At 42.4% G+C, this 13,869-nt stretch overlaps 1 protein-coding gene across 1 annotated transcript in view; it reads left to right on the top strand.

The window, feature by feature from the left end:
* LOC132225556 (probable ubiquitin carboxyl-terminal hydrolase FAF-X) overlaps window positions 1-13,869 on the top strand; it is a 273,762-nt gene that overhangs the window by 162,600 nt on the left and 97,293 nt on the right. Inside the window, 2 exon segments of the mRNA XM_059680650.1 lie at window positions 258-388; window positions 1,309-1,587. Of these exon segments, the coding sequence (XP_059536633.1) occupies window positions 258-388; window positions 1,309-1,587 (410 nt within the window).

The raw sequence follows: 13,869 nt of genomic DNA, 5'->3' as shown, positions 1-13,869 counted from the left end.
TTGATTTGAAGTCTGGATAGGAAAACTTTCCTTCATATTTTGGGTTAATGATTAAAGAGTTCTGGTTTATTATTAACCAGTTTAGTTCTGGTTAAATTTTTTAACATTTTATCTTATAATCAGCCTAACTCATAATTATTATGTTTCAGATTAACAATAATACTAATCAGTATATCACTATATCCAATGTGATTTATTAGCATAAGAATTATATTTTAAACTAACCTATGTTTTGGGTTTGTTGTTGTTATTTGCAGATACCACAGCAATAGAAAAACTACGAGCTATTTGTTTGGACCGTGCAAAACTTGAAGAAAATGACCTTGTACCATCTCTTGATTCACTTTTCTTTGGTCCTTCTGCCTCCGAAGTGCTATACCTAACCGAGGTTATTTTTCTTTCTTTACAAAACTGAAATTTTTATTATCACATGGTAATATAAAAATATATAAGATCATCTTTTGAAATAGTTAAAAATTTCTTAGTAATGATGATAGAGGAAGTTAAGTTTTAAATTATTCCTGCCTTACCTAGTTTGGCTCAGTGGATAGAGCATCATCCTACAGACCAAAGAGACCCAGGTTCGATTCCGGTTAAGGGCATGTACCTCACATCTCAGTTGCAGGCTCCTCCCCTGCCTGTACAGGAGGCAACCAGTCTATTTGTTTCTCTCACATTGATGTTTCTTTCTGCCTTTCCCTCTCTTTTCTACTCTCGGTAAAAATCAATGAAAAAACAAATTTAAAAAATTATTTCTTAATTTTTTTTTTTAGCGCTGTCATTAACTTTATTTTTTATTTAGTTTTTAGTTTTTATTTTATTGGGGTGACATTAGTCAACATGAAAATAGAGGTTTCATGTGTGGATTACTAATTTACAAAATCTGTATATAGGACCATGTCCCCACCACCCTGTCACCTCATATTAGGACCCCTTTCTTTCCCCACCCCCTCCCTCTGGCAACCACCACACTGCTGCTTGTGTTTGTTTCAGTTTTATATTTCACATATGAGTAAAATCATATAGTTCTTAGCTTTTTCTGTCTGATTTATTTCACTTCGCAAATGTTCTCAAGATCCATCCATGTTGTTGTAAATGACACTATTTCACCCTTTCTTACGACCATGTAGTATTCTGTTGTGTATAAATACCATATCATCTTTATCCAGTCCTCTATCGTAGGGCCCTTTGGCTGTTTGTAGCTATTGGCCACCGTGAATAATGCTGCAATGAACGTAGAGGTGCATATATCTTTGCATATAAATGATTTTGGGTTTTAATTAAGTTTTCTTTCTCCCTCTTTTCTAGGTAGTTTATGCCTTGTTAATGCCTGCTGGTGCACCTTTGGCAGATGCTTCTTCTAATTTTCAATTTCACTTCTTGAAAAGTGGTGGTTTACCCCTTGTATTGAGTATGATAACAAGAAATAACTTCCTGCCAAATACAGATATGGAAACTCGAAGGGGTGTATTCCTCAATGGCCTTAAAATTGCCAAACTGTTCTTAACTGCCATAGGTTATGGTCATGTTCGTGCTGTAGCAGAAGCTTCTCAACAAGTTGTAGATGGTACAGATCCCGTAACACCGGTAATACATTTTTTTTTTAACTCTTTACAATAAATTTTGTAGTTAATATTTAATTTTCCAATTCCTTAGTGTCTCTTATTTAAGCAATGTAAATTGAACTCAACCTATTAAGTTATATTTGTATTAAAATGTTTTCTGTGCTGACTTCAATATTCTCAAAGGACACTTCAATCCCCCTTGTGTTCTGTTCGGGTTTTTGTTCTTTAAGTCTCATAGAAACTTCACCTGAATCTTTCATTAACCTATACTGACAGATATATAAAAGTAGGGTAATAAAATAAAATATTTAATTGGCACGAGCCTGCCTGTCCTCCCACTATGACCAACATAACTCCTCAGACAAAAATTTTCTCTTTGGCCTAGAATCATCCTTGATGCATATTTTCCGTTGTTCTGAAGATATAAAAAGATTTGATGCAATAGTTGAATGTGGTGTTTAATTTTTACTAAAGCTGAGTTTGTTTATGATTTTTTAAAATTACTGACTGAAGATAAAAATGGTTAGAAATACAGATTTTTTTTAGCAATGGGTTAGTTTTTAATCAGGGAATTTTGAGTAACGATTAGATATTGGTGTTTAGAATTATTAATTTAGGTAAGACATCGGTATTTTTGGGTTTTGTTTAAAAAAAGGGTAATCATGCTAAGGCATTTCAAATAAAATAGAATGTCTGCGATTTTCTCAAATAATACTGGGGTGTCTGGGCAGAGTCAGTGACTGGGGAATTTAGTGAAACAAGTTAGGCCTTCTGTTGGTAAGTACTGAGGGTACTAATATATTCTCTATATTTATGTAGTTTTGAAATTTTATTATTTACAAAAGTTAGAAGAGTAGTTTATATAAGCAAATTAAAAAAGATATTTATGCTTTGTCTTCACTCTAAGTTTGATTGCTTTATATTGTGGATTTTGTAAATTAACAAATAAAAACAGGTAGGTTCTTACCCAGCCAGTGTAGATCAGTGGTTGGACATTGACCCATGAGCCAGAGGTCCCAGTTTGATTCCCAATCAAAGCACATGTCTGGGTTGCTGGCTCCATCACCAGTGTGGGGCATGCAGGAGGCAGCTGATCGAACATTTTCTCTCATCATTGATGTTTCTATCTCTACCCCCTCTTCCTTCCTCTCTTAAATAAATTAAAACATATATATTAAAAAATAGGTAGGTTCCTATCAGGATCCTTCCACAGAATTCAGTGAGGTAAATGTACAGTGCAATTTTATATCTCTTTATATCTTTTCTCTATTGATATACTAGAGGCCTGATGCACAAAGATTAGTGCAAGAATGGGCCTTCCTTCCCCTGGCTGCCAGCACAGCCTTCGCTCCTGCCGGAGCCACCTTTCTGCCTTTGCTCTGGCCTGGAGCCACCTTTCTGCCTTCCCACGCTGCCCAGAGGCCCAGAGCAGCTGGGGCAGTGCGGAACGCCTGCGTCATCGCCTGCCCTACCACCAGCCGCTCAGCGCCTGTGTATGCAAATTAACCTGACCTCTTTGTTGGGTTAATTTGCATACTCACTCCTGGTTGGCTGGTAGGTGTTGTGAAGGTATGGTCAATTTACATCTTTCTCTTTTATTAGTATAGACTAGAGGCCTGGTGCACAGATACATGTACCAATGGGGCCCCTCAGCTGGGCCTGCGCCCTTTGGCAATCTGGGACCCTATCATGGGTTGTTGGGCTGCCAGTTCCTGCAGGGATTGGGGCGAAACCAGAAGTTCGACATCCCCTGAGGGATGTAGCAATGCATAAAGCAGCAGGCAGCTGGGGAGGAGCCTGAGCCTGAGCTGGGGCCCAGCAACACACCGCTCCCACTCATCCCAGCCCCACTACCCTGCCGCCTACGCCGCTGCCACCGCTACAGCTGTGCTCACCAGCATGAGCCTGGATTCTGGCTGAGTGGGAGCACACTGACCACCAGGGGGTAATTTCTGCATTCAGCATCTGCCCCCTGGTGGTCAGTGCACATCATAGCAATTGTTCATAACAGTATATATACTAGAGACCCAGTGCATGAATTCCTCCATGGGTGTGGTCCAACCAGTCTGGTCCTATCAGCAGATGGGGGCCGGGCCTGTCAGAAGGAGGAGATGGCAGGAGGTTGACTGGCCAGCCTGTCCTGACCAAGGCCCAATCAGGGCAGGGCTGGCTTGGGGAAGGGACTGCGGGTGATTGGTTGATGGGCACTGCCCCTGATTGCAGGGGGGGGGGGGGACTGGGGGCAGGGCCAGCCATGTGGAGGGGCTGTGGGCAGTTGGCAGGGGCTTATTGGGGGTGGAGCTGGCTGGGGGTAGAGGTGTAGCATATTGGGGTGGGGTGGGCCCACCGAGGACGGGGACAGCCAGGGGGAAGAACTGTGGAAGATTGACCAGCTGGCCCCACCCCCTGGTTTCCTGGCCACAGTGGGCATCATTGCAACCAGTCATTCTGGTTGTTACAGTGTTCTGGTCACTGGCTTTTTATATATATAGACTAGGGGCCCAGTGCACAAATTTATGCACCTTGCAAGGATCTGTGGGCCCCGAGGCTACAGTATGCACAGGGGTCCATCTCAGCCCATCCTCTGCATCCCCACCCGGTCCCTCCCACTGTGGCCCCTGTCTGCCAGCAGCCCCGCCTCTCACCGCCCCTGAGGAACCAGGGGTGGTGGAGAAGCCCTCAGGGGCAATCAGGGTCAGCAGCTGCCACTCGTACCCGCTGATGGCTCCAAGCGATTGGGACCGGCATGCCAGCACTGGCAATGGGTATGAGTGGCAGCTCTGGCACCGGCTGCAGGTGCAAGCTGGGCCAACGCTGACAGTGGATTGCGAGCGGCGGCACTGGCAGCGGATGTGAGCATGTCCATTGCTGGCAGCAGATGCAAACAGTGGCTGCTGGTCCCTATCTTCCCTCAGAAGCAGGGGGAGGTGAAGAAGCCCTGAGGGACAATCGGGGCCGACAGCCATCGTTCACACCCGCTGACGGCGCCAAGTGATTTGGGCTACTACCAGACACTGACAGTGCATATGAACTCTGATGCCAGCAGTGGGTGCAAGTGGGGCAGGCACCAGTGCCGGGTGGGACTGCAGTATTCTCAGGAGCAAAGAACTTTCAGTAACCACCAGAGGCTCGCCCCAATGATAGCAACTGGCACCCTGCCTTGGTCTCGCCCCCCAACTCACCTGCTCCACCATCCTACCACAGCTGACATTCGCCACAATCCACACACACCCCCTGATGGTCATCATACATCCTAGCTACCTGTTTGGTTGTTCTGCTGTTTGGTCTCTTTGCATATTGCTTTTTTATTATATAGAAAAGGATAGATAGAAAAATGTGCCATTAAGGATGCAAAGGTACATAATAGTGTCTAATTTCAGGTTGCCCACTTTCTAGTAGGGAGCTAAATAGAAAATTAGTATTAAATATATTATTGCTACAGAAATGCCTATAATATAAAGAAAAAGGGTTATAATTTGAGAAATAGAATAACTGTTGAATAAAATTTTAGCTATTTTTCCTCCAAGATTTAAGAATTTATTTATACTTTATGTAAACTTAGTGTATCTTTTGCAAATTTTTATTTTTATTATTCCTCATTTAACAATTTTTTCTCCTGAATAGTCTGGGGACTTGATTTTTGAATAGAAAATATTTAGTTCTGTAATATTATAGTTAAAGAAAACAATTACTTTTACCCTGCAGAGCATACCTAATTCTTATTTCAGTTTATTGAGTTGAATTGGGAAATTAATATATCAATGGTGATGTTATCAAGCAAGGTTTCAGTATAAGAAAAGTGTCACAAGACTTTGCTGACCTAAAAAATAAACTAATTTATTGGTAAAAATGAATTACTGGCTTTTAAAACATGTAACCTCTTACTCATTCAACAAATAATCTACCATTTATCTATTATATTCCTCACACATATTGATAGAGGTAAGTTAAAAACTTACATTATTTCTACCTATGTGCAAGTTATTTTATTGGGAAATAGTAATGATCAAAGGCCAGGTCAGATCATTAACCATGGTTAGACATCAGCAATGGACTGAAGGTTTCTGGGTTAGATTTTGGTTAAGGACATGAACCTTGGTTGCAGTCTCTATCCCCCAACCTGGTTGGGACACATGTGGGAAGCAACCAGTCAATGTCTCCTTCTCTAATATTGATGTTTCTTTCTCTCTGTCTCTGCGTGTTCCTTACCACATCCTCAAAAAAAAGAAAAAATATCCTTGAGTGAGGATTAATATAAGTTAAAACATATATATATATACACACACACACACACACACACACACACACACATATATATATGTACACACACACACATAAATGCTATATATTTTATACTAATTACTATACTTTGTCCCTTTTAGTCATTAATAGAGCTATATTTGGTGTCAGTCTTACTACACCTATTTTATAACTGAAAATTAAGATAAAAAGAGATGAAATAATTTGACCAAATTGTAAAAGTGACGTGACACTTAACTCAATGAAGCATAATGGTTAACTCTGACACTGTACTTTCATCATGTACGCTAATTTTCTTACTTGAAATTTTTTGTAGTAGCACATGGCAAATAGCACCTCAAATATTAATTAAAGGATTAAAATAATACCCATGTAACAATGAATAGACATCCTATATAATAAAAGCCTAATATGCTAAGTGTCCGGTTGTCCAGTTGGCCATTCAACCCATCAAAACGTAATATACTAATGATATGCTAAGGTTGCTCAACTGCTCGCTATGATGTGCACTGACCACCAGGGGACAGACTCTCAACACAGGAGCTGCCCAATGGTGGTCAGTGCACTCCCACACGGGGAGCACTGCTCTGCCAGAAGCTGGGCTCATGCTTGGCGAGCACAGCGGCGCAGCACTAAGGATGTCCGGCTGACAGCTTAGGCCCCAAAGGTTCCCAGACACGAAAGGGTGCAGGCCAGGCTGAGGAATTACCTCCCCTTCCGAGTCCACGATTTTCATGCACTGGGCCTCTCATATCCTATATTATAAAAAGCCTGTGGTTGTGACGCCCTCACGCTGTAACAACCGATCACCAGAAGGCTGTGTGCATGGCAGGTGTGCGCAGGTGGGTGGGGACTTGACCAGAAGGTGCATCAGGGGAGTCCTGAAGCACCAGTTGCGGGGGAGGTCTCAGAGTCCCACGCAGCACCGGCCTCATGGGGCAGACTTCAGGACTCAGGGGAATCCCGTGCGGCACCAACCCTGCAGGGCGGGACTCTGCAGGGTCAGTGCCGCACAGGACTCTGAGACTCAAGGGAATATCACACAGCATCAGCAGGGACTCGACGCTGCATCCCCATGGATGCCGGTGGGGGCTTGATGCTGGGTCCCCACGGAAGCCAGTCAGGCTTGATGCTGCAAGAGAAAGGGCAAATAGTGATATTGAAATATTTCTTCTAATTCCCTTTCAATGCGCACAAATTTGTGCACCAGGCCACTAGTAAATTTATAAAAATTCAAACTCTGAGGTAAGAGAGAAAGGCTAGCATCATTATACCTAGTAAGTATGCTTTGTCTACCTAGTGACTGCAAGAACACCACCACAAACTCTTGTTTTGTTTCTTAAAATCTTTATTGTTGAAATTATTACAATATGTTCCCTTTCCCTCCCCCCCGCTCCTGGTTAATCCCTTTGGCGGTCGAACGACCCTTTCACAGGGGTCGCCTAAGACCATCCTGCATATCAGATATTTACATTACAATTCATAACAGTAGCAACATTACAGTTATGAAGTAGCAACGAAAACAATTTCATGGTTGGGTCACAACATGAGGAACTGTATTAAAAGGGCCAGAAGGTTGAGAACCACTGCTCTAAGCCTTCATCACCCTATTGTCTGTCCATGGGCCATGCATATACGCATACAAGGTTCTTGGTTGATTTCCTCCCACTCTCCCCTGCCTTCCTTGTGAGATTCCACACTCTGTTCCGTGCTTCCTTGTCTCTGGATCTACTCCATTCATCAGTTTTTTGTTTAAATTAGATCCCACATGTGAGTGAGATCATGAAACTTGCCTTTCTCTGACTGACTTATTTCACTCAGCCTAACACTCTTTAGGTCCCTCTATGCCAGGGGTCCTCAAACTATGGCCTGCGGGCCACATGCAAATACAAATATTGTATTTGTTCCCGTTTTGTTTTTTTACTTCAAAGTAAGATGTGCAGTGTGCATAGGAATTTGTTCATTGTTTGTTTTTTTTTAACTATAGTTTAGCCCTCCAACAGTCTGAGGGACAGTGAACTGGCCCCCTGTTTAAAAAGTTTGAGGACCCCTGCTTTATGCTGTCTCAAAGGGTAAGAGATCCTTCTTTTTTACTGCTGCATCATAGGCCATGGTATACATGTACCCCAGCTGTTTAATCCACTCATCTACTGATGGACACTTGGGCTGTTTCCAGATCTTAGCTATTATAAATCGTGCTGCTAAGAACATGGAGGTGCATGCATTCTTCCTGATTGGTGTTTCAGGTATCAGGGTTCTTCCCAGGGAATCTTCAGTTGATTATTCAGGGAGTTTTTCTGTATTTTAGTTGTAATTCCAGTTTGATCTTGGGAGCATGTCCTTGCATCATCCACTTACTCCTCTGCCATATTTTATATCCCCACAAACTTTTTTTTATATTATTTTTTACAGAGAAGAAGGGAGAGAGATAGAGAGTTAGAAACATCAATGAGAGAGAAACATCGATCAGCTGCCTCCCGCACATCTCCCACTGGGGATGTGCCGGCAACCAAGGTACATGCCTTTGACCCGAATCGAACCTGGGACCCTTCAGTCCGCAGGCCTACGCTCTATCTACTGAGCCAAACCGGTTTCGGCCCCACAAACTTTTGTTTTTAATTAAATTTAATTGTTATATTAAATTTATTTTGGCAACATTGATGAACATGAACATACTTGTTTCAGGTACAGGTTTCTATGTTACAAGATCTATATATTGCACAGTGTGCCCACCACCCAGAGTCAAATTTGTCACCTTATATTGGGTCCTTCCTTTTCCCCCTTTGGCAATCATCACAAGTTTTTCTTCACAAGTTTCAGTTTTACTTCCCACATTTGAGTGAAATTATATAGTACTTAGCTTTTCTGACTGACATTTCACTTTCCATAACTTTCTCAAGGTTCATACATGTTGTTACATATGGCACTATTTCATCCTTTCGTTTGGCTAACTACTATTCCATTGTATATATCTACCACATCTTCTTTATCCAGCCCTCTGTCACAGGACACTTTGGTTGTTTCCATGTCATGACCACTATGAATAATGCTGCAATGAAAATAAGGTGCATATATCTTCACAAATCATGATTGTGAAGTTTTCGGGCATATACCCAGGAGAAGAACTGTTAGGTCATATAGTAGCTCTAATCTCAGGTGGTTTTTTTGTTTTTTGTGTTTGTTTTTTTTTAGGAATTGCAAGACTGCTTTCCACAGTGGTTGTACCAGTATACATCCCCACCAGCAATAGATGAGAGTTTGCTGTTTTCCACAATCTCTCCCACACTTGTTATTGCTTATCTTGTTGATAATGGTCACTCTAACTGGTGTGAGGTGGTATCTCATTATAGTTTTGATTAGTATTTCCCTTATTGCCAGTGAGGTTGAACATCTAATATATCTATTGGCCGTTCATATGTTTTCTTGGGAGAGGTGTATTTTCAGATCCTCTGCCCACTTTTGAATTGCATGCTTTGTTTGGTGTTAAGTTTTGTGAGTTCTTTATATATTTTGGAAATTAAATCCTTGTCAGATCTACTGTTTGCAAATACCATCTCCCATATGGTTTCCTGCCTCTTTGTTTTGTTGTCAGTTTCTTTTGCTGTACAAAAGCTTTTTAGTTTGATATAGTCCCATTCCTTTATTTTTGCCTTTACTTCCTTTGCCTTTGGGTTCAAGTTCATAAAATGTTCTCTACCATCAGATCCATAAGTTTGCTACCTAGATTTTCATCTATGAAACTTACTGTTTTGGATCTTATACTTAGGTCTTTGACCCATTTTGAATTAATTTTTGTACTGGGAGACAAACTCGAATCTACTTAATTCTTTTCTAGTTTCCCCAGCATCATTTATTGGAGAGACTAGCTTTACTCTATTGTGTATTTCTGGCTTTTTGTCAAAAATTATCTGTCCAAATACATATGGAATTATAGCTGGTTTCACTATTCTGTTCCATTGATCTGTGTGTCTGTTTCTTTGCAGTACCATACTGTTTTATCGGAGCTGTGTAGTATAATTTGAAGTCAGGTAATATGATATCTCCGATTCATTCTTTTTTTTATAAGCATCACATCTTTTTTTCTCAGGATTGCCTTGGCTGTTTGGGGGTTTTTTGAGGGGTCTCTCGAACTCTGATGATTCCTCTTTTTTAATTCTTCAAAAACTGACATTGAGATTTTGATGGGAATTGCATTAAATCTGTATATTGATTTAGGTGATGTGGCCATTTTAGCTACTAGTATGTTGATTCCTTCAATCCATGAATATGGGATATTTTTCCATTTTGTTGTGTCTTTTTCTATCTCTTTTAATAATGCTTTGCAATTTTCAGTATATGGGTCTTTTACATTCTTTGCTAAGTTTATCCCCAGGTACTTTATTCTTTTGGTTACAACTGCAAAAATAATTGTTTTTTTCTTTTTTTTGGAGTTTGTTGTTAGTATAGAGGATGGCAATGGATTATTATACCTTGATTTTGTATCTTGCAACCTGACTGTATTTGTTCATTGTTCCTAAAAGGTTGTTCTATGTACAGAACCATGTCTTCTGCAAAAAGTAACACCTTTACTTCTTCCCTCCCTATTTAGATGCCTTTTTTTTCTTTCTTTCGCCTTATTGCTATGTTGAGGTCATCCAGCACTATCTGTCCTATATAATAAAAGACTAATATGCAAATTGACCAAATGGTGGAACGATCAGCACAACTGGTTGTTATGATACGCACTGACCACCAGGGGGCAGACGCTCAATGCAGGAGCTGTCCACAGGCCCCAGGCCTGCCAAGGCGGGTGCCAGCAGGGGTCCCCTGATTGCCCCATCATTTGCCCCACAGAGGGAGGTGACTGGTGGAGGCGGCAGGGGGCAGTGCCAGTGATCAGGTGACGCCAAGGTGGGTGCCAGAGGGGACCCCCTGATCACCCCACAGAGGAAGGCGACTGGCTGTGGCAGCAGGGGGCAGGGCCAGCAAGTATGTGGTGCCAGGCCGGCCAAGGCATGTGCCAGGAGGGATCCCCCCTTTTCCCCGCCAGTTGCCCCACAAATGGGCCCTGATTGCCGGCCAGGCCTAGGGACCCTACCCATGTACAAATTTCATGCACCAAGCCTCTAGTCTATACTAATGAAAGGGTAATATGCTAATTAGACTAGGAAACCTTCCGACAAAGCCATGATGGCAGGGCCAAGGCAGAGGTGGTTAGGGGTGATTAGGCCAGCAGGCAGGGGCAGTTGGGGGCGAGCAGGCTAGCAGTGGGGGACAGTTGGGGGCTACCAGCCGAGGGGGGAGGAAGTAGGAGATGACTAGGATAGCAGGGGGAGTAGTTGGGGGTGAGTAGGCTGCCAAGGGAGGGGCAGTTATGGGTGAGATGGCCAGTGGGGGGGCCATTGGTGGCTAGCAGGCTGCCATGCAGAGTGGTTTCAGTTTTTCACCATTAAGAATATTAGCCCTGCCCAGTTTGGCTCTGTGGATAGAATGTCAGCCTGCGGACTCAAGGATCCCAGGTTCAATTCCGGCCAAGGGCATGTACCTTGGTTGAGGGCATATCCCCAGTAGGGAGTGTGCAGGAGGCAGCTGATCAATGGTTTGCTCTCATTGATGTTTCTATTCTTTTTTTCTTAATTAAATCTTTATTGTTCAGATTATTACATTAGTTACTCTTTTTTCCCACCATAACTCCCCTCCACCCAGTTCCCACCCCACCCTCCGCCCTCACTCCCCACCAACTATCCTCATCCATAGGTGCACGATAATTGTCCAATCTCTTCCCTCACCCCAACACCCCTTCCCCCCCCCAAGATTAGTCAGTCCATTCCCTTTCTATGTCCCTGATTCTATTACAATCACCAGTTCATACTGTTCATCAGATTATTTATTCACTTGTTTTTTAGATTCACTTGTTGATAGATGTGTATTTGTTGTTCATAATTTGTATCTTTACGCTTTTCTTCTTCTTCCTCTTCTTAAAGGATACCTTTCAGCATTTCATATAATACTGGTTTAGTGGTGATGAACTCCTTTAGCTTTTTCTTATCTGTGAAGCTCTTTATCTGACCTTCAATTCTGAATGATAGCTTTGCTAGATAAAGTAATCTTGGTTGTAGGTTCTTGGTATTCATCACTTTGAATATTTCTTGCCACTCCCTTCTGGCCTGCAAAGTTTCTGTTGAGAAATCAGCTGACAGTCATATGGGTACTCCCTTGTAGGTAACTGATTTTCTTTCTCTTGCTGCTTTTAGGATTCTCTCTCTCTTTTTTTTTTTTTTTTTTTTTTTTTTTGCTCTTGGCATTTTAATTATGATGTGTCTTTGTGTGGTCCTCTTTGGATTCCTTTTGTTTGGGGTTCTCTGCGCTTCCTGGACTAGTAAGTCTATTTCTTTCACCAGGAAGGGGAAGTTTTCTGTCATTATTTCTTCAAAGAGGTTTTCAATATCTTGCTCTCTCTCTTCTTTCTGGCACCCCTATAATAATTACTAGGGTGTTGGTATGCTTGAAGCTGTTCCAGAGGCTCCTTACACTATCTTCGTATTTTTGGATTCTTTTTTCATTTTGCTTTTCCGGTTGGGGTTTTTTTTTTTCTTCTTCATATTTCAAACCTTTGACTTGATTCTTGCGACCCTCTGGTCTACTGTTGGGAGTCTGTATAATATTCTTTATTTCAGTCAGTGTATGCTTAATTTCTAGTTGGTTGTTTATCACAACATCGAGGGTTTCACCAGTCTCCTTGAGGATCTCACTACATTTATCGGCGGTCTCACCAGTCTTCTTGAAGATCTCACTACATTTATCGGCGGTCTCACCATTCTTTTCGAGGGCCTTATTAAATTTATCGGTGGCTTCTAGACAGTTCTTTAAAGACCTTAAAAGTGTGGTTTTGAACTCTATATCCAACAGTTTGCTTTCCTCCAATTCTGTCGTTTGTGTCCTGTTTCTCTGTCTCGGCATTTTTTTATGCTTCACTGTGTCGATAGAGTGCCTTTCTGTGCTAAGTGTCCCAATTACCTGAGGTAGACACTCTTGGTGCACCCCCTTGTGGGCTTTGTGCACAGTCTCATTGTAATTAAACCTTGATTGTTGTAGTTAGCACTGTGAGGAATTGACCTCCAGGCCAATTGGCTGTGAGAATCAGCTGTGTCTGCAGTGGGAGAACTTCTATGCTGGAGACACCCCTTTGGGGCTAGACTTGCTTCGATGGGGCTTTGGTGCTCACTGAGTCTGCCCCCTGAGTGTGTCTTTTATGGTTCCACGGAGCTGCAAACTAGATGGTCCCACTCTGACCTCTGAGCTTCCTGGCTCCTGGATCTCTAGGGAGGTGCTAATCTAGCCTTTGCCTGAGGCTATCCAGCAAAAGTCTCCCTGCAGGGCTTGGGCGGGGTGGGTCTCACAGGATCAACAGGGCGGGGTTAGCAATTATGGTTGCTCTCGGTCTTGCCCTCAGAGGCTCTGCTTCTCAGTGTCCCAGTAATCGCTGCAAGCCCCATGGAGAGAAAGCTGCCCTAGGGTTCTGAGCGATGCCAGACAGTCCCACTTCTCCCGTATTTGTCTGGGTCCCTAGAGACTCGCCTGGAACTGGAGCTCAGAGCCTGAGACTCCCTCCCGATTGAAAACGACAACCACGCCCTCAGCCGCCAGACCGCTCCACATGCACTCCGCACCTTAGTATTTTACTTCCGCACTGCGCCTCCTCTGAGTCTCGGTATGCTTTTCTCTTTCCTCCTAGTTGTAGAACTTCTACTCAGCCAGCCTTCCTGTGGTTCTGGATGATGTCCATTCCGTCTTTTAGTATTTTTGAAGTGGTTGTTCGAGGCAGCAAATTCCGGTGTTAACCTCTCATTGATGTTTCTAACTCTCTATCCCTCTCTCTTCCTCTCTGTAAAAAAATCAATAAGATATATATATTTTTTAAAAGAATGATATTAGCTGAGGATTTATCATAGATGACTTTTATTATGTTGAGGTACTTTCCTTTTCCTATTTTGTTGCGTATTTTAATCATAAATGGATGTTGCAACATATCAAATGCTTTTCTTCTTCTATTGATAAGATCACA

The sequence above is a fragment of the Myotis daubentonii genome, chromosome Y, assembly GCF_963259705.1.
Source record: "Myotis daubentonii chromosome Y, mMyoDau2.1, whole genome shotgun sequence".
Taxonomy (NCBI): domain Eukaryota; kingdom Metazoa; phylum Chordata; class Mammalia; order Chiroptera; family Vespertilionidae; genus Myotis; species Myotis daubentonii.
The sequence above is the reverse complement of the archived record's forward strand: the minus strand, read 5'-3'. Positions and strand labels throughout refer to the sequence as shown.